Raw genomic sequence first — 19,943 nt, 5'->3', positions numbered from 1 at the left:
AAGCCACTCTCTGAATGACTCTGACTCTTCTGTCTCTGTCCCTCTGTACAGTCGTAAAAAGACTAAAACCTCACCTGTCCTCTGCTACCAGGAAGAGCTTATGGTCATCTAAAGATGATTCTCCAGAATGTTAACTGGTTCAAGCCCTGATCCCCGGGCATACGTAAATTGTTTTAATAGTAATAATTTTTAAAAAAAAAAAACCTCAAAGTGCTTTCCTTGTTTTCACGTGAGTCCTGATTGGACCTACCTCAGAAAGATGAACAACGCTTTCTCTGTTTTGACCTTCCAAGAAAAAGTGACCTACGGATTCCTTCCAATAATGTGTGTAAACTGCATATAGAGTGCCTTTTTTTTTTCTTTTTAGGAAAAATTTCTGCCATTTCTGGACATGTTCCAAAAAGAGAGTGTGCGGGTGGAGGTTTGCAAATGCATCATGGAAGTTTTTATCAAGTAAGTGCAACAGAAAGTAATCTGAGGCTTCGATTCCTGCTGCCCCCGGGAAACCAGTTGATAAGAAATCGATGTGTGCACTTTGATGCCTAATGATGTGTCCATACTTATACGTAAAATAACGTTGGGAGGAAAACCACATTAAAAGGAGCAGTCTGATGAAAATTTATAATCAGTGCTAAAGGAGACAAAGTAACAAGTATTAGCAGGAGCCTGGCCATCACCCACATTTCACTCCAGTGTTTTGGGAAGGAGCAATCTATTGATGTACTATTTAGGGAGTAACATTTTAAAAGATAAAGTCATACCTGTCAAGATAGCAGAGCTAGAAAGTTTTCCATCTGTGTATAGATTTGTGATCAGTCTTCAATTCAGTTCCTTTTGTTTCTTTTTTTTTTTTAAACTAGATATTAGAAATTTGCCCCCAAACTACAACTCTTGGATAGTGGTTTTTTTGAGGGAGATGTAATTTGGTTTACTTTTAAATTTATTTTTAGAGGAGGTTTTGGGGAGTTGAACCCAAGATCTCGTGCATGCTAAGCATGTGCTCCAGCGCTTGACCTGTATCCTCACTCCCCACCTTTCTTTGTATTGGTTAAATCTGCCTCCTAATGGTGGTACATGAAATACTTTTAGGTCATACATGGAGGAGAGATTTTAATTTTTATTTTAAAAGTTGTGTATTTATTTTAAAATATGTTAGATAATATATAACTCGTTTAATCAGTGACTCCAAATATATTATTCTTCAGGACAAGGTTAAGTTAAAAGTTAAAGTCACTTTAAATATTAAGTATGTAGATATGGTAAAAAAAAATATGTTAAGATGGAACTCAAATAACCAAAGTTTGGAAATGAAGTTAGATGTTACTTGAATATATGTTTTAAGCTTTCCTTGTATTGTCTTTCTAAAAGATTAATTCTGTATGCTTGGAACAAATATACCTACCTACCTTACATAAGGATTTGTTAGAAGAATTTGTCCTTTCATATTATTTGAAAAAACAAATTAATAATTTTTGCCTAGCACTTAACACAGTTGTAGATAGGTTGTGGACAGCTTCAAGGGTTAAGAAAACAAGATTTGCCCTTTGCCTGGCTTAGGAAATGTAGCAGTTTTACCATGGTTTCGCAGTTAGGTGAAATTATAGGTTGGAAGAGCAAACCTGTTATTTAAAGAAGAATTAAAAGCAAGCCAGAATATTGCCCATTGCTGGTGAGCTGGGCCGTGTTAAATGCCAACCAGGTAATTTGCTGCTTCTCGAATATGTACGGTAGGTGAGCACTAAATCCATGCTTTCATTGCTCTCAGCGTACAAGGCTTTCACAGTTATCCCTAAATGTCTCCTAGGCATCAGCAGGAGCCCACCAAGGACCCTGTCATTCTGAACGCCCTTCTGCACGTTTGTAAAACCATGCATGACTCTGTGAAGTAAGTCACGCTCAAGGCTGAAGTGATCCTGGATTGGGTCTTAAGGCCACGTAATAGTGCATTAGGGAATTACTGCTTTAAGCTACCACTGTGAATACTATTATTTTATGGGGTCTATTAAGATTCTTGCTAACGAGTACATTCCAGTCCAGGAGAGGAGGGAGGCTGAGCTGAGGGTAACCTTCCTGAGAAAATGAGATGACAGATGTTTTTACAAACGTATTTTTTTTCTGTTCAATGAGTCTTTATTTATTTTTAAAATTGAAGTATATTTGATTTACAATGTTGTGTTAGTTTCTGTGTTAGTGCAGCATTGTGATTCAGTTATATATACATATATATATATATTCCTTTTCTTATTCTTTTTCGTTATAGGTTATTACAAGATATTGAATATAGTTCCCTGTGCGGGACAGTAGGACCTTGTTGTTTCACAGAGGAATTTTTGTTGGGAGGAAAATGCTGGTTTCATCCAAGTGAACTCAAACTCCGTGACTCCTGGAGATTTCTGAGAGCAGCAGATACAAATAATAATGAGTTCACTCATCCAGTAACATAGCCTTTAAATTTTTTCTCAATATTAGCCAATTATTTGAAATTTAAATTAAATTGCTCATATTTCTTACACGAAGGACTGAACAAGTAAGTTCAGTATACTTGAGGCTCAGACCTAGCCACAGGCTTCGCCTTTGGGTCAAAGGCCAGATTATCTCCTTCGCTTTCTAGTTTAATTTATTCATCTTTTTATTATTAGTATTATTACATGTTTCCATCTGACTGTGCTTGAGGCAGTTCCTGCTTATTTTGTGGCTGAACTTTTGGTCCCCAAGGAATTTTTAACACAGCAGCTTGATTCACTGGAAAATGTTACAAGAATTGAGAAAATTCTTTTGGAACTGAACCATCAACAAGATGAATTGTATTTCTTTTGTTTTCTTTTTCCCCTTGAATGTTAGAATCTTTATTTTCATGACTTCATGCTTTCAACTTCATGAGCTGTTATCAAAATCAAAATATCAGGACTTTTTATAATAAATGGAACCGATAGACTTTAATTGGACAAAAATGGAAATAAGGGCACTGAAAAACATTTAGAAAGGTACTTGGATAAGTAGGACATTGGTTTTTGGCCAAAGTGGAACAAAGGGTTTAAAATTTCTCTTGCAAACAGTGTGAAGACAGAAGGTGGGGTAGGATAGCTCTGCTTTAAAACATCATCCAGGGACCCAGGTTTCTTCTGTCTTATTTCTCTGCTGTCCCTCTGGGGCGTTGTCCTTGTCCTCCTGGTGGAGATGGCTTACCTCGACATGTCCATGTTGCAGCCTGCAGGCACTGAAGGACACCAGCTTCCTTTTAGGGACACGACTTGGAAGGCTCATACGTCGCTTGCATTAACATCCCATTGGCCAGAGCTGTCACATGGCCACTTGTAGCTACAAAGGAGGCTGAGAAGTGTGGTCTCCAAGAATGAAAGGGGTACTGTATATTGGAGGACAGTGTGCAGGTTTTGCCAGTACATACTTATTTTCCCTTAGAACAAACCAACAAATAAGAACCTTGGTCTTAAAATTTTTAAAAAACAAGTTTGGAGAACTATTTATAAACCTTCAAAACTATAAGGACTTGACATTTTCTTACTTATATGTGTACTACATTTACTATTAAATAGAAACGACTGAAATCTGTGATCTACTTTAAGGTGTACTTCCTAAATAGATTGATGGATGGAGAGAAGAATGGATAGTTATTTGATAAAACAGATGTTGTAAAATGATAGTAGTAGGGTGTATGGTTATTCACTATATAATTCTTTCAACTTTGCTACATGTGTAAAATTTTTATAATAAAATACTGCATGAAATTTCTCTGAAATACAGAATTTGAAGTTGGACCCTGCTGTGCAGATTTCAAACAGCATGTTACCTTCTCTTTTTGCTGTTAATAAATATATCTTGAGAACAGTATCTTTCAGTGAGATGAGAATCACATTTAAATTATGTTAATTTAGATTATATATTCTCATCAAAAGAAACATATGTGGGAGTTTTTTCAATCTAGAAAATGCAGAATGTTAAATTGCTTACTTCTGTATTTTTTTCCTTTGGAAACTTTCATTTATTACCTCATTGTTAATTATGTACAATTATTGATTTTAGTGCACTCACTCTTGAGGATGAGAAAAGAATGCTGGCATATTTGATTAATGGATTTATAAAAATGGTACGTATTGGGGAAGAAGTTTCAGTGCACTTGGAAATGTGATGTAATTGTTTATCCTTACTCTGGTGAAAGCAGTTAACATTATGTTCCCTGGTGCTTTTCATTTTTATTGAGATAAGATGAAATTAGAAAACATCCCACATTAGCCAGCACTCCCCTGGGGACAAGGACAGCCAAGACAAACTGGCTTAAGGAAAAAATGAAAACAAGAGATTGAGAGGGGGACTTATTGGCTGAAGTGACATCAGGTCCAGGGATGGCCCTCTCCGAAGGAGCAGCTGGACCTGGGGTCTCCGTGGTGTCATCAGGACCTGCCTTGTGTGTCTCTTTGGCTCGTGGCGCTTCTCTCTTGGCTTCCTTCCCAGGCACGCTTGTTCCCCACGAGAGCTCCGGGTTTCCATTCCTTCCAGCTCTGCAGTCCAACAGGAAAGGCTCCAGCAGAAGTCCTGGGGCTGAGTCTTTTTGGATTAATTTGGGTCACCAGCTCCTCCCCTGAGCATATTGCTGCTGTGAGAAAGAAGGAACACACTGGCCAGCCAGCCCAGGGAGACAGGCATACCTGGGCCACTGAGTCCCGTGACAGGAGGGGAAAAAGGGGCTTCCTGAAGCACCTGATGTGCTGTTCATCAGATGCTGGTGAAAACGATCAGGAGCGGAAGCAAAATGCCACTCCCTATTCGTCTCAGTTACCCAGTGCTGCCTAACAACTCACCCCAAAACTTAGTGGCTTAAAATAACAGTGTTTTATTCATTCTTAAGATTCTGTGGATTGGCTGGATAACCAGGCTGCTCCATGTGATGTCAGGTGGGGCAGGACAGGGGCTGGAGGACAACCTTGAGCATGCGTCTGGGGTCCTGGTGCTGGCAGTTAGCTGGAGTGGCCCCCTTCTTGGCCATATGACCTCTTTCTCTCCTCTGTCCACTTGTCGCCATGGGCTCTCGCGGGTGTGTTGTCAGGGAAGAATCAGAAGCTGCAGGGCCTTTTGAGGCTCAGAAGTCACACGATGACCTTTGCTGCTTCCTGCTGCATTCTGTTGGTTAAAGCAAGTCCTGGGACCAGCCCCTTGGTGGGGAAGGAAGGTAGATTTCACCCCCCGATGGGAGGAGTCCATGAGGACATTGCGAAGGGACAAGCAGAGGGGTTGTGCAGCCTTCTTTGGGAATGACCATTCCCTCCCAGGCAGAACACCCTTTCCTTAATTCTCAGTGCCCAGAGCTGAGCTACCACTGCTGCCAGTACCCACTTTGGAATAGAAATGTCAAACAAAAACTGTCTGAGATTAAAATAACTAGATCATTTTGAAAATCACCTTGAAAATGTGACTCATTCAACAACAGGGGTCGATGTAACTACCCAGTTGGCCTCTATGGGTAAAATACCGATTTTGATGAAAATTCAGGATTAGCCTTTTAACTGCCACGTTAGGAAGTGTACTTATGACGGTTACCAGGGACCCGTCCTGTTCCCTTGATTTATATGCTGATCATGTGGTGTTTATCCTTTTACGGGTTTGTCTGCAAGCCACCAAGTTATAATGGAAATGAGATATGAAACCTGATAGCTGTAATGGAAATAGCATTGTTAAACCTCCTCTGGACAGAAATGATTGCTGTAGCAGTAAAGTTTGTCCCACTAACCAGCTGTTCATAAATTTGAACAAATAAGAGAAGTGAGGATTTTCAGTAGTGGTGAAACCTCCATCGCTGGCTCCAGCAGCCACCAGGGAGCTGCTGAGGTTGGAGTCCCCATCAGGAAGCAGAAAGATTGGCCCTTATTAGGGAACCCCTCTGACAAATGGCTCCCAATAACCAAATTAACCAAATTTATGTTCTGTGAAAAGGCCACAGCTGACAAACAAAATTCCATTATTTCCCTTCCGGTGGTTCCCTCCGAGCCTGGGAAATCCTGTTTACATTTTGAGATTCTGCTTTTTACCATTTGGTCTTTTTCTGTTCTACTCCAATACCCAGGTCATGAAGAGGAGGTGGTAATGGTACCATTTCCGCCCTATGCTGGGTGAAGTAATGTAAAGTCTACTTAGAGTATATTCCATTGCACGGATGTGTGTTGTTTGCTTACATACCCTCTACCCATTCATATCCGTGGAATTTTTGGTGACTTGTCATCACAGCACCTTCCCTGCCCCTACAATGCTCAGGAAAAACCTTTCCAACCGTGTGCTCACAGTTGCCTAGAGATAACATTGTTTGCATCTCTCTTCTTGGTTGTAGGTGTCCTTTGGCCGTGATTTTGAACAACAGCTGAGTTTTTATGTTGAGGCCAGGTCGATGTTCTGCAATCTGGAACCTGTTCTTGTGCAACTGATTCACGTAAGGATTTTCATTCATTCATTTGTTCTCTCAGTACATATTTATGGATCATTGATACGCTATACACCAGTTTGAATCTGGGATTCTCCTGGCTCCATACTGCTTCTGTTCCCAAGATATGAAAGGTGTTTTCCCAAAGGTTAACAAAATCTTCAACTTTGCTTAAGCTTTTGAGCGGTTTTGTTGACCCCTTTTCCTCTGAAATTTGCATATTCTCATTCCTGCATGCCAACACCAAAGAATTGTGAGTTGCTGTACGTATTTAGTTATAGAAATACTAACCTAGTAAGAGTTCCTTGTCGTTTGACCAGATCCTCAGCTTTCTTGGATCATAGTGCCTTTCAGTAACTTTTTCTGGTGCCCTCAGGCCAAAAGGAAGAAATAACAGTTCTGTTTATTAAGAAGTTAGGTTCAAACAACTTAAGAATTTATGCCCGAACAACTTGACAGCCCCCTAAAACACCATACCTAAATCGAGAGAAAAATAATGTATTTTCATTTCATTCTTAAATAACCGTAATTACTTGCTGTTGAAGTACACGTACCTATTGGGCATTGCACAACTTCTCAAACCTTGGACTCAGATTGGACACCACTACCTTATTTCCTGTTCCAGATAGATTTTTTTCTCCCACATCGATTTTTGCACAGTACTTTTTTTTTTTTAATCATAACAGCTGCTAAAAACCCAATTTTGCAAAGATATGACATCACTGCAAGGAATGTACTGTGGCCTATGAGCTCTCACACGAGTGCTTTGCCTAGTGTTCAATCACTGAGCCTTGCTCTGGTTGTCTGAAAAATGTGCCCTGGGATTTTTGCCATAACACCCTGGGGTGCCATAGTACACAGTTTGGGAATCCAGACTTTTTATATTTGTGGAAAGATTCCCAAAGGCTCTTGAATTGCTTCATTGTAAGTTCAAGGAAACAGCCTTTTTATACATATCTCTTTGCAAGTTACCAGGTTTTATAGCATTACAAAACTTAAGACCTAAAGGTAGAGACTTATAAGTCAGGGGAGGAAACAGTACTCGCCCTGTAGGGTTGTGAGGCTTAAATGAGCTGGGCATGGAGAGCCCCGGAAACAGCACCTGGTTTGCTGTGGGTGATGGTGCGGCTACTGTTACTGCTGCTCTTATGGTTATTGTGTTATTGTGTGTGCTGGAGAGCTGTGTGGTATGGTCTGTGTTCAGATTTGGAGGTTTCTCTTCAGATCTCTAAGATCGGAAGCTTAGTGTGTGGAATTTCTGGAAAAGGAGTAAATGAACCCTAGCTATTCATTAAACCAGAGAGTGGTCATTTATCATGCCGGTTGATAGGCATGACTTAACTCAGTGAGCGCCTGTTGGAGATGTTTGCTCAAGCTGAGATCGCCTCTGTCCTGATGACCCCTTTGCCATTTCAGGGTTTGGTGCTAGCCAGTCTTGGTTCCAGTTAGCGGGTTCTCATTGACTTGTATGCAGTTAGTGTCCAAATCTCTATGAAAGATGTTGATCCAAATCAGCCATCATCTCATTCCCATTTCTGTTTTCCTGATTAACCAATCTAGAGTGTGAACCGGCTGGCAATGGAAACAAGAAAAGTAATGAAGGGAAATCATTCCAGAAAGACGGCTGCATTTGTCCGGGTATGTTCTACAGATAAGACTTCCAGACTTTGAACTCCAATGGGCTGTTTCTTTTGCAAGTTCCTGAATTGCTGTTACCAGAAAAGGATAAGTGTGTCATGATAAGGGTATTGATCTTCCAGGTTTTTCCTTGCATATCTATGGACCGATCAGTTTTCTTAATATTTTCAAAAGAAACGATCAAAGCAGCCTGAATTTTGATACATGTTATGGGGAGGTGGTTGAGATGGAGTCACACTGCTGTGCACCAGCTGAATGCTCTCTGGCATGTGCCTGTCACTGGAAGGCCTAGTACCTTTTTTTTTTCCCTTGGTAAGTTCCCAACTTTGAAAAAAAATTGTTTCTTCAGTATGCTGCTCAAAATTTTATCAAAGCAATACATAGCCATGCTGTAAAAAAATAAAATTGTACTAAAAAGATTACCATGAATAATAAGTATGCCTAGAAGGGTATATAGCTCAAGTGGTAGAACACATGCTTAGCATGCAGAGGTCCTGGGTTCAATCCCCAGTACCTCCTTTAAAAATAAATAAATAAACCTAATTACCTCCTTCCCCCAAAGAAAATTAAAATAAAAAAGAAAAGAACATTATTAAAAAAAGAAAAGCCTCCCAGCCCTGCCCTTTCTCACCTTAAACCCTTCTCCTCAGAGTCAACCAGAGTCAACCACCTCAGATGCTTTTTAGCAATTTCTTCTTCAAGTTACCGACATATTTTTTAACTAATTGGTTTACTTTCTAAAAATTTTTAAAAATTGATTTATTTATTTTATTGAAGCATAGTCAGTTACAATGTGTCAATTTCTGGTGTACATCAGTGTCCCAGTCATGCGTTTACATACATATATTCATCTTCGTATTCTTTTTCATTAAAGGTTATTACAAGATATTGAATATAGTTTCCTGTGCTATACAGAAGAAATTTGTTTTTTTATATTTTTATATACAGTGGTTAGCATTTGCAAATCTCTTTAAGAGCTGCTTCTTGAACTTACCAATATTAGGTGTTATCTGTTTACTTCCTGCGATGAAGGGCAAGGATTTCTTTTTCATACACCATTACTCTCGCAAGTTGTCCGTCCCCCTCCTTCCAAAGAGGCAGATACAGCAGAGGCAAGAGGGAGAAATTGGGGTTCCTACTGGGGAGAGTAATTGTTTTTACTTGAAAAACATATGATGGATGAAAACAAGGGTATTAATGCACCATGATGGCGTTGCCATGTAACCTGCTCTGTCTCTCCCCTTTCTTCTAGGCCTGTGTTGCCTACTGCTTCATTACCATTCCCTCCCTGGTGGGGATCTTCACCCGCCTCAATCTCTACCTGCATTCTGGTCAGGTGGCCTTGGCCAACCAGTGCCTCTCCCAAGGTAAGCCCCTCACGCTCTCCTCTCCTCTCCGGTACTCCCTAGCTCCTTATGAGAGCCGACTCAGCAGCATGTGTACGTGTGTGAGTGTATAGAGCGATTCCTTTAGGGAGGAGAGGGAAAAAAGAAGTGAGGATTTTTAAATCTGTCTCTTTAGTAGGAAGCGCCTTGGACATGCACACATTTATAGAGTCAGACGGGTTACAGAGCATGGGGTATTTTCCTGGAGGGACCTTCCTAAATCTGTCTCAGGCCAGATCAGGCGGCTCAGACATCCTGGGCAGAGGGTGCCTAGAGAATTTTACAAGATAGGATGGCTTATTCACAGCAGGTTCAGGTTTATTTGTTGTTGTCAATGTTTGTTTGAAACCCCAGAACACAGGGGTGGAATCTAATCAGTATAGAATGAATACTCTGTAGCTTGTCATTAAGGGGAAGATTCTTCCCAAGATGGTTTCTGTACGAAGTGCAGAGCTGTCCTGGAACCAGGATGGTGCGAGTGGCTTGTTTGGGAAGTGATCCCAGTGAGTGTCAGTAAGGCTGAGGGGAGGTGAGGCGGGGCTGGGAAGGACGCCAGCAAAGGATGTGCTGGTGGGTGGGTTAGCACTGTGGGTGGCTGGGGTCCTTCCTGCTGGGGCCTTGGTGTTACCCATCTGAGGGGCAGGGAAGATGGGCTGTTTTTACCCTTCATTCCCGTCTGTCATTGACCGGTGACTGCTTGTGGCTTGCTCCACCCTTGAGCCAGGAGAAGGCGCTCAGGCTGAGGGCTTGAGGCACTGGTGTTTGCTGCTGGACACCCTTGTCACCTCCTGGAATGGTATGGGCCACGGGCATGCAGGCAGAGCCCCGGCAGCAAGGATCTCCCCAGCAGACTGTGACTCAGGGAGTAAAGAAATCCCCGCACTGTTTAGGGAATGTTTGGTGTGGGGTGAGCCCTTGGCACACGCTGTCTCACTTCAACCTTACAGAGGCCACGTGAGGCCAGTCCTGTGGTTGGTGCCTCGGTCCCCAGGTGACAAAACTGAGATGGGAAGTGGCTAATGAGCTTGCTGGGGGTCACTGAGGCAGCACTCGGCCCCTGATCTGTCTGACTCAAGGCCATGCCCTTTCACCTCTTGGATGGACAGTGTGTGCCCTGCAAACGGGAAGCATCAGTGAGCAAGTCGGGGATTTCTGTAGCATGTATGCGGTGGAATGATGTTTTCAGGGATTGTCTCCCTCACCCCTACTCTCATCTCCCACCTGGCATCACAGTTATGCCAGGGTTGGTGATTCACCACGTGCTGCTATTGATTTGGGTGGACACTCTGGTGGGTGGGAGAGTGGAGTGGGCCTTCCCCGTTCTTTTAGCCCTTGGCAGGGCAGTCCTGGTATCTTGATCTGTATCTTGATTCGACTGGGGCAGCTCTGGGCACCTAAGTCTTCAAACACGATTGCTATCCAAGAACCTTTGCAAACTCTGCCTGGTTTTGCTCTCAACTCCTGGGCACTCCACCAGCTTCCCAGAGCATTTGGAATTAAACCAAATGCCTTGTCTGAAGTCACCACGTGATCTGGCGCCTGCCTGCCTTCTGTCCTCATCACACACCACGCTTTAGCCACACGGTCCTTTTTCTCTTCCTTGAACATACTAAGCTGTCTTCCAATTCAGAGCCTTTGCACTTGCTGGTCCTTCTTTCTAGGATGATCTCCTCCCAGAGATGAGACTCGAGCCCCTCGTCTTCCGGGCCCTTTCCTGCTCACTGTAGCTCACGTAGCCGCACCTCCCCAGCCACGCTCCGTACCACCCTCCTCCTGGTCTTCGCTGCACTTACCGCGGTCTGATGGTTTCATACTCTGTGTGTTTGTTTTCTTGCTTATTGTCTGGACACCCCCTCTCCCCACAAGGGCTGCAAGTCCCACAAGAGCAGGTATGTCCTCATTATTTGTCAGTAAACGTGAAACTTTCTCCTAGTGCCTGCTTTGGTAAGGATGATGGATTAGCAGGAGACAAGAGAAAAATTAATAGCCACTGCCAAAACCCTGATCATGTGCAAAATGAAGATTAGATGAGGTTAATTAATTAGATTAAATTGATGTTAGGAAATGCTAAATCTAATCAACTTGTTCCCTCTTAAAGAGTTCAGGAATAGTAGACCCCCGTGGGGACCCCTGAGTTTGGTGTCACCTGCGACATTAGGATTGGCTTGTCAGCTGCACATGGAGGCCCTGGAAGCCTAGATCGTTCTTCTCCCAACTTTATAAGCTCAGAGCCACAGACTTGAATGTTGTGGATCCCAAACAAGTTTGTTTTGACCAGATCTCCTATAGGGCTTCATGCTATTTTTTTGTTTAAAAAAGAAAAAACCCCAGAAATTCTCAAACTAAGTAAAGGTGTCCCCCCTTCCACCCCAGCCATAGATTGGCTGCTCCCAAGAGCTGTTGGAGGACAGCTGTGAATGGCTGTTTCCCTGCTATGGTGCCCTCGGCCCACACCCAGAGATAAGCAGCGTCAGAGCAGCCTGTGCGCGTAGTCCGTGCCCTCGGTGTTGGAGCTCTGGACGCCTCGTCCACCTCACCTGCGCGTTAAGCTGCTGCAGGGTGGTCAGGAATGTGGCGTCCACTTCATGTTTAATAATTCAGCTCATGATGTTAATTCGAGGCTCTAAATGCTGTGGTGCAAAACCTTAAAAGCCTGTTGTTGTTGTTCTGAAAGCCACATGCAGCAGTTGCTGGCCGAAATAAATAATACATTCAATTACTGAGAATGGGAAGGCTAAATATAAATTAAATGAAGCTTGTGGAAATGGGCCGCTTTGGTTTGCCTCCCTAAACATCCTCCCTCTCAGCTGGTTATAAAACATCCCCTCCGTCCTGATCGCTTTCTGGCCTCCTTTGATGAAGCCCTGACTGTATCTTCTTTATCAGGTTGTGGCTTTCCAAGGCTGGGCCAGCCCAACAAGTAAACTCCCGTTGGCCCCTCGGCCAGGCCGGGGGGGATGCTGACAAAGGCCTGTTACAGGAGGCCCAGTTGTGGTCCTTTGGACACATTGCTTCAGCGTGTAGACTGGATCACGTGGGGATTTGGTCACCCATCACCCCCACCTATTTAGGACAAATGAAGGACTTGCAGACTGGTTGTTTGGCCCAGTGCTTCTCACCTAGATGAGGCCTAGAGGTGCCCATTCATCCTTGCCCTCAGTCATGTCACTGGATAGCTCCTTGCCCTTATTTGTCAGTCGTTCTTTCTGGAAAGTCACCCCCAGGCCACAAGAGCAGATTATTTTCCCTACATTTTTATCTTCGTTCCTTTATCTGTACAGTTTCTAACCTCAGAAAGGAGGGTGTTTTACAATGGAAGTAAAGTTAAAGGTGGGTCTTGAAAGAAGAGCATATGTTTATCAGGGAAGGGCTGAGGGGAGGGGGAGACGGAATAGGTGGTGTTCCAGGTAGAGGAACTGGTCTGAGCAAAGGCATGGAGGTGACAGAGGTGTGCTGTTACGGGATGTGTTTGGCCAACAGCAGGATGTTGAGATGAGTCCCTAATAAGTGGTGAATTTCAAGTCTCCTGAATGCAGTGGTCCCAATCCGGAGTCTTCTACTTTTGAGCTGGATGCCCTTAGACAAACAGGTTTTCTGTGCCTCAGTTTCTCCATCTGTAAAACGGAGATCATGGCAGTGATTCCTGTCTGTCACTGATTAAATGAGCTCATGTACTCGGAACACTCAGCCCACTCGTGTAAAGTAGTGGCTCAGTAAATATTAACTTAATATAACCGTCTCTCAAGAGATGAAAGTATACCATGGAGTTTTTAGGAGCTAACTGTATATAGTGCCAGCTCTGCCATCTCAGAGTTCTGAAAGAATACGTTTGATGTGACTGTTTTCTCAAACCTTGAGGCCTCTCTGATGATTATGGACAAAGTAGGTTATTTTTGCTCCAGCAGTTCACAGGTGGGCAGATGGCATGAAGCTTGTCACCCACATTCACGTCCGAACGCGCATGATCCATCCTGCTTAGGGAGGTAAGGGCTGGAGTGGATGGCAGCTACTGATGGAAGGAACCCACAGAAAAGGAGCAGGGGTGAATCTCCCCCCTTAAGTTAACGTAACTCCTTATAATAGTAAACGCCTATCATTTGCTTCCTCCTGCCAGCAGTTCTTGGCCATTTTTTACATGCAAGCCACTGTGCCAAGCATTGTGCTGCAATGGGAATGCACTTAGACTTCATGCTAGCAGGAGAGCGAATCTGTTTACAGTTATACAAAGCAGCATGTGATAAATGTCATGAAAGATGTTCATAAAATGTGCCAGGAAATTTTAGAGAAGAGAGAAATGATCCTTGGCTTGGAAGAGGGAAAAAAAAAACAACAAACTTCTTAAAAGAGGTAGGACTTTTCAGCCTGGAAGATAAGGAGGATCTGTATATACCAAAGTGAGGCAGAGGGCATCCTAGCTAAAGTCAATGCTAAGTGCATCTGGAAGGAATGAGTGGATGGTCAAGTTAGGTAGATAGTTTGGGGAGTAATTGTTGAGAGAACTGAGTTCCCAGAAAAGCAGTTTTGTTTTATTTGGTGCATATTATTTGCTGGGTAGTTAATCTTCATTTTACAGAGGAGGAACTGAAGCTGAGAGATGAGACGTGACTTGCCCAGGGGCGTCTAGCTAGTAAGTGACTTCAAGTGCTCTCTGCACCCCTGCACTTCTCTGCGGTTAGGTTAGTTCCTCTAAACCACAGTGCAGTGTTTTATTTCCAGCCTTGGGTGCGTGTGGTTGTTAGAGATCAGTTATTGTAAATTGAACTTTAGATAAACTTATTTAGGAGACAAAGAATCAGAATTAAGATAAAGAATGCCTAATCCTTTCTGCTCAGGGAAATCCAAGCTTAATATCCACATAAAGACCTTCCCAGCCTCCCGTGAGCTACTGCAGGGATGGCAGAAAGGTGTGTCATCCCCGCAAAGTCCCAGAGATGTGAGTCAGGGAATATGTGGGCTGAGTGTGCTTGGCTCACGGAGAGAGGCTTTGCCAAGTCAGAGATAAAAGAGGGACAGCATACTGGCACCTCCTATGGTGCCGCTGAGACGGAGAAGTCATTTATGTGTCCGAGTGGGCTTTTCTCATTAAGTGCGGCTATTCAGAGTGAACTTATAAGGGCATTCTGCATAAACCCGGTGGCGAAATCAAGGAGTAACGCTTAATTGTTATCAATGACAGCTTAATGAATAAGGTATTGAATTGTTCCTAGGCATTCATATTTCTTTAAATCTTGCTCTAAACACGTATCATCAAAACAGCAGCCCTTAAATCCTCCAACTTAATTGCTATGATAGCAAGTTCCATTGCAAAAGCACAGTTTAGTAATAAATAGTATTAAATCTCTGTGAATAACTTGCCTATATATAGGTAATAACTTGGCCATTTGGACTGTGAGGCTTCACCCAGAGACACCCCTGTCACTTGGTGACAGCACATCCTCATGGCAGACTGCCTTAGTCTGTTGGGGCTGCTGTAACAAAAATGCCATAGGCTGGTGGCTCAGTCAACATTTATTGCTGACAGTTATGGAGATCCAAGATCAAGGGACCGGCAGATTCGGTGTCTGGTGAGGACTTCCTAGACTGTCTTCTCGCTGTGTCCTCACATGGCAGAAGGGATGTGGGGGCCCTCCGAGGTCCCTTTTCTACAGGCCCTGACGCCATTCATGAGGGCCACACCCTTGTTACCTAGTCATCTCCTCAGAGCCCCACCCCCTAATTCCATCCCATTAGGGTTTAGGATTTCACCATATAAACTGAGGGTGTGGTGGGGTGGGCATAAACATTTAGTCTGTAACACAGAGTTTGAGAGAGTAGACTGTCTTGTTGTTGCGTTTTGTACAGTAGTTTCAGTTATATTGAGATTGTCAGTTCAAATCTACATTTACCCAGAGATGGAAAATGTTGAAACTGAAAATGTTTAGCAGTGGGGTTGATAGAACTTGAGAGAGAGTGAATAGTTCTTGTAGCCTGAACCCTGTTTAATAAGGTGTATTTAAAGGACAGGAGTCTTTCAAGCCCTTGTGACGTTTTGTGATGTGCATTAGGAAATTGTGATGTTTCCTTTCCTAGAGTTCCCTGGACAAGGACAGCTGTCCATCTGATTTGTCCAGGAGGGCATATGATGGCTGAAGGTCTGGGAATGGAGTGGAGTGGATTTCTTTAGCCTGGGAGTTTATGACTCTGACAGGTAGTAAAGATTTCCAGTAAAGGTTTCCGTTAGCACTGACCCAACGCATCATTTGGAAAATAAAACGCCATCTCTGAAGGTGGTCCGGATTACCACTTCCTGCCCTTCTCTTATGATTCATGTACAAGTCATATTCCTTATTGACAGTGCCAGGGACACAGAAGGATGAACATATTCTCAGAGGTCACATTTAAATCTGAGTTTATTTTATCACGTATGGAGTGTGTTTGAGGAGACTGTCCTGTATCCTGTTGAAAAATGGCCAACCTGTACTTTATTCTCAATCTTAGTGATTTTTATTTCAGTATTTCATGCTCATTTGAAAAAAATTTCAACAATACAGAAGTGTGAATCTTAAAAAAAGTACAAAGCACCCAAATAAGAGTTGCCAGTAATCTGTCTCCTTGCCTCTAAAAAATATCCACTGTTCACAGTTTGGATATTTTCCTTGTTTTTTTTTTTTTCTTCTATGTATTATCCATTAAAAAATATTCATTTATTCTCATATGCTCTCTGCCTGTCTCCTCTGCCCTTCCTCCCTCCCCATCCATTTATATTCGTATGTATATACACACGCAGTCCCCCACCACCACCTAAGAAATGAGATTGTGTCTTCCCCAGTGTTTTTCCATTTGCTTTCTTTGCTTATCAGTAAATCTTGGCTGGATGGTAATTAACTAGTTCCTTGTGGTTGGGTTGTTTTCGGTTTTTCTCCAGTCGAACTGAGTTGATATAAAAATACCTTCATCCAAGGAGAACAGCTGGCCCAGTTATTTACAGTAGCTGGGCCGCAGGGATACCTAGTTGACTTAGTACCTTCACCCGAGCCCTTATTTTCAGCTTCTTCCAGGGTTTGCTAGTGACATATATTTTGGTGACCACTTTGTAATTTAGTGGCTTTGTGCTTTGAGTATGTTTCATTTCTCCAATGTCCTTATGGAGGTTTCTGGAATATCATTCTCCTTTGGTGTTCTGCAGACCGTTTGAAACTGCCCAGATTAGGAAACAGGAAAGCCTGAAATCTCAGAAAATGATCAAAAGTTCCATGATGATTATCTAACAAGCCTTCCTGGCTCTAACTGGCTGTGTATGTGAAATGTCAGACTGCTTCTATTTGCTTCTGGCTGAATGTCTGCAGATTAAACCTTTCACGATGCACTATTTGCTGTTGGAAAGTCATATTCTGCATTTAGCTGAAGGATTTAGAACATATTTTTTTCAAACTTGTTGAAATACAGAATTCACTGGAGAAGATTGTTTTTAAAAAATGAATCAAAATATTAAGATTTTATGTTATGTGCATTTTACTGCTTTAAAAAAAAAAGGAAGAAAAAAGAAAACTGACCAATTTCCACTTTGTAGCTATAAAAAGAATGAAGATGTCCTTTATGTGCTGTGATGGGTTTATCTCCAAGACATGTTGTGCAGTGGTGGGGGAAGAGTTGCAAAATGGTGTCTGCTATATATTAACTCTGTATAAAAAGAAAGGAAGAAAAAATAAAGGGAAAGTATATTTGCTTCTCTATACTTAGAAGCAGACCCAAACAGCAGATAATACTCTGCCTCTGGAAAGGGAAACTGAATGGCCAGGGACCAGCGTGAGAAGGAGTGTTACCTTTGGAATTTTTGAATCATGTGATTCTATTACCTATTCAAAGATAAATATTTTTTTAAAGTTAGGTTTCCAAGTCTAGTCTAGTTCAATACACTTAGGGTGGGGCCTGTGAACCCAGATACATATTTTAAATAACAGTATTATTCAGATATTATTCATGTACCATAAAATCTATCTTTTTGAAGTTTACAATTCAGTGGCTTTTAGTATATTCAGATTTGTGTGACCATCATCCCTAAGGCCAGAACTTTTTCATCTCTCCAAAAGGAAACCCCAGGCCCATTAAGCAGTCACTCCCCATTCCCCCTCCCACAAGCTCCTGCCAACCACCAGTCTACTTTTTGTTTTGATGGATTTGCCCGTTCTAGTTTTTTCATATAAATGAAATCTTACAGTGTAGCTCTTTTATGACTGGCTCCGTTCATTTAGCATAATGATTTCAAGGTTCACCCCTATGTAGCACGAATGTACATATGTATGTAGCATCCGTGTAGAATTGAAGAAACCGCCAGATTATTTTGCAGGGTGGTTGTACCATGTTCCATTCCTACCAGTAATGTCTGGGGACCTGGGAACCTGTATTTTTACAAAGATCTTGATGATTCCTATGATAAAGCAATTTTGGAAAACACTGTCTCCGAGAATCGCACGGTCCCTCTTACTGTGAATGCGGTGGACCGAGCACACACACCCAGTACCCGGCAGTGCTGAAGGACATGTTCATCACTCTACAGAAAACAGCAACAGAATGCTGCTCTGCAGAGAAGTCAGCGCCCCAAGAAAAAGGGTCTCAAGCAGAATGAATTCCTCTGGAGTGAGATCAGCCAGGCTTGCATGGTTTTTTTTGTTTTTAATTTTTTTTTTGAGATGGGATTTGGAAAAGAAATCTGGTTGTCCCATGAAAACTCAGAAGAGTCAGATGGAGGAAGGCATAGCATGGGAAAGCCAGTTCATATACATGCTTGTTCCTTCCTCCAGTAGAACCAGGATAATAATTTTTATGAATCGAAATCTAATTTCTCTGTGTTCTGTTTCTTAAACAAAAAAGAATCTAACCTATTTTATCTGAAATTGTCTTCTTTGACTTTTAATAGCTACGAAATAAAGTGTTATATGCTGTGGGGTACATAGAGGTAGAGATAATGTTATACACATGAAACTTACATAACATTATAAACTAACTTATGTTTTTAGAAGGTGTTATGTGCTATCGACGTGATTATTCTGAACTCTAAACTGAGGAAAACCTGTTTTCATACACTGTAGGGTTTGAGTTGTAATCACTAAGACAAGATTGAGAAGTCTCCCAGACAAGATTTTATATAATGGGGGCCAGTCTTCTGAGGATCGAAATAAAAATCTGCTTTGGAACGTTTTCTGCCCCGACCCTTAAATCACTGTTTATTTTAGCCCCTTCCTTTGGACCGGGAGCGAAGTGGGACGGGTGTGAGGATCAGGGCGCCCGTCTCCGACCAGCTCTCTCTTCAATGCACCATAATAACAGGCACTTTCCTCAGGGCCGCTTGGTCACAAATACATAAATAGAATAAATAAAAGTTCTTTCAAGTCGTTTTGAGAAGAATTTTAGTTTCCGCAGAGAGAGGCTCTTCACTTTGTTTCATAATGGACTTAATGTGCCTGTAGAGCCAGGGGGACAGTGGGCTTTTCCTGTGGGAGGAAGGCAGCCAGACCTGGTGGAGCCCAGGCCTGCCTGGGTCCTGAGGGCACAAGGTCAAGGGTAGGTTCAGCTCTGTGTCTTACTTTTGTATTGTGGTAACGTTTACATGACATGAAAGTTAACCATTGTAACCATTTTTAAGTGTACAGTTCAGTGGCTTTAAAGGACATTCACAAGGCTGTTCAGACATCACCATTATGCATTTCCAGAACCTTTTCATCACCTCAAAGAAAATGAAACTCTGTACCCATTAAACGATAACTCTCTACTCCCCCCTCCCCATTCTGCTTTGTCCATCTGAATTTGACCACTCTGAGTACCCCAGACAGTTGGAATCAAACAGTATTTGTCCTTTTGTCTGACCTCTTTCATTTAGGATAACATGTTCAAGGTTCATACATATTTGTGTCAGAATAGCCTTCCTTTTTAAGGCTGAATAATACTCCTTTGTATGTGTGTACCGTATTTGGCTTATCCATTCATCTGTTGATGGATACTTGGGTTGTTTACACCTTTGGGCTCTTGTAAATTGTGCTGCTGTGAGCATTCATGTACAAGTATCTGTGTGAATCCCTGCTTTCGTTTCTGTTGGGTATATGCCTGGAAGTGGAGTTGCTGGCAGATGGTAATTCTAAATTTAACTTTTTGAGGAACCACCAAACTGTTTTCCACAGCAGCTGCACCGGTTTAGATTCCCACCAGCCAATGCATAAGGATTCCAGTTTCTCTACATCTTTGCCAACGCTTGTTATTTACTGTTTCTTTTTTTTTTTTTTCATAGTGGCCATTCTCGTGGGTGTGAGATGGTAGCTCATTGTGGTTTTGATTTGCATTTCTTTCATGATTAATGACATTGAGCATCTTTTCATCTGCTTGCTAAAAGCATTTGTATATTTTCTTTGGAGAAATGTCTATTCGGGTAACCTTTTGTCAGGTTACTTGTTTTTTCATTGTAGAAATTCTTTTTTATATTCTGGATATAAACCCCTTATCAGATCTGTCATTTGCAGATT

The 19,943-nt window shown here is 42.2% G+C and overlaps 1 protein-coding gene across 1 annotated transcript in view; it reads left to right on the top strand.

Annotated features, from left to right (window-relative positions):
• Nucleotides 1-19,943, top strand: part of VPS35L (VPS35 endosomal protein sorting factor like) — a 109,100-nt gene that overhangs the window by 64,915 nt on the left and 24,242 nt on the right. The window contains exons 21-26 of the mRNA XM_032460944.1: nucleotides 368-453; nucleotides 1,805-1,885; nucleotides 4,042-4,105; nucleotides 6,338-6,436; nucleotides 7,988-8,065; nucleotides 9,318-9,432. Coding sequence (XP_032316835.1) covers nucleotides 368-453; nucleotides 1,805-1,885; nucleotides 4,042-4,105; nucleotides 6,338-6,436; nucleotides 7,988-8,065; nucleotides 9,318-9,432 — 523 coding nt within the window. The remainder of the gene's footprint in view (nucleotides 1-367; nucleotides 454-1,804; nucleotides 1,886-4,041; nucleotides 4,106-6,337; nucleotides 6,437-7,987; nucleotides 8,066-9,317; nucleotides 9,433-19,943) is intronic.

The sequence above is a fragment of the Camelus ferus genome, chromosome 18 (genome assembly GCF_009834535.1).
Source record: "Camelus ferus isolate YT-003-E chromosome 18, BCGSAC_Cfer_1.0, whole genome shotgun sequence".
In the NCBI taxonomy this organism is placed as follows: Eukaryota; Metazoa; Chordata; class Mammalia; order Artiodactyla; family Camelidae; genus Camelus; species Camelus ferus.
Note: the sequence above shows the minus strand (reverse complement) of the source record. Positions and strands in the feature narration are given on the sequence as shown.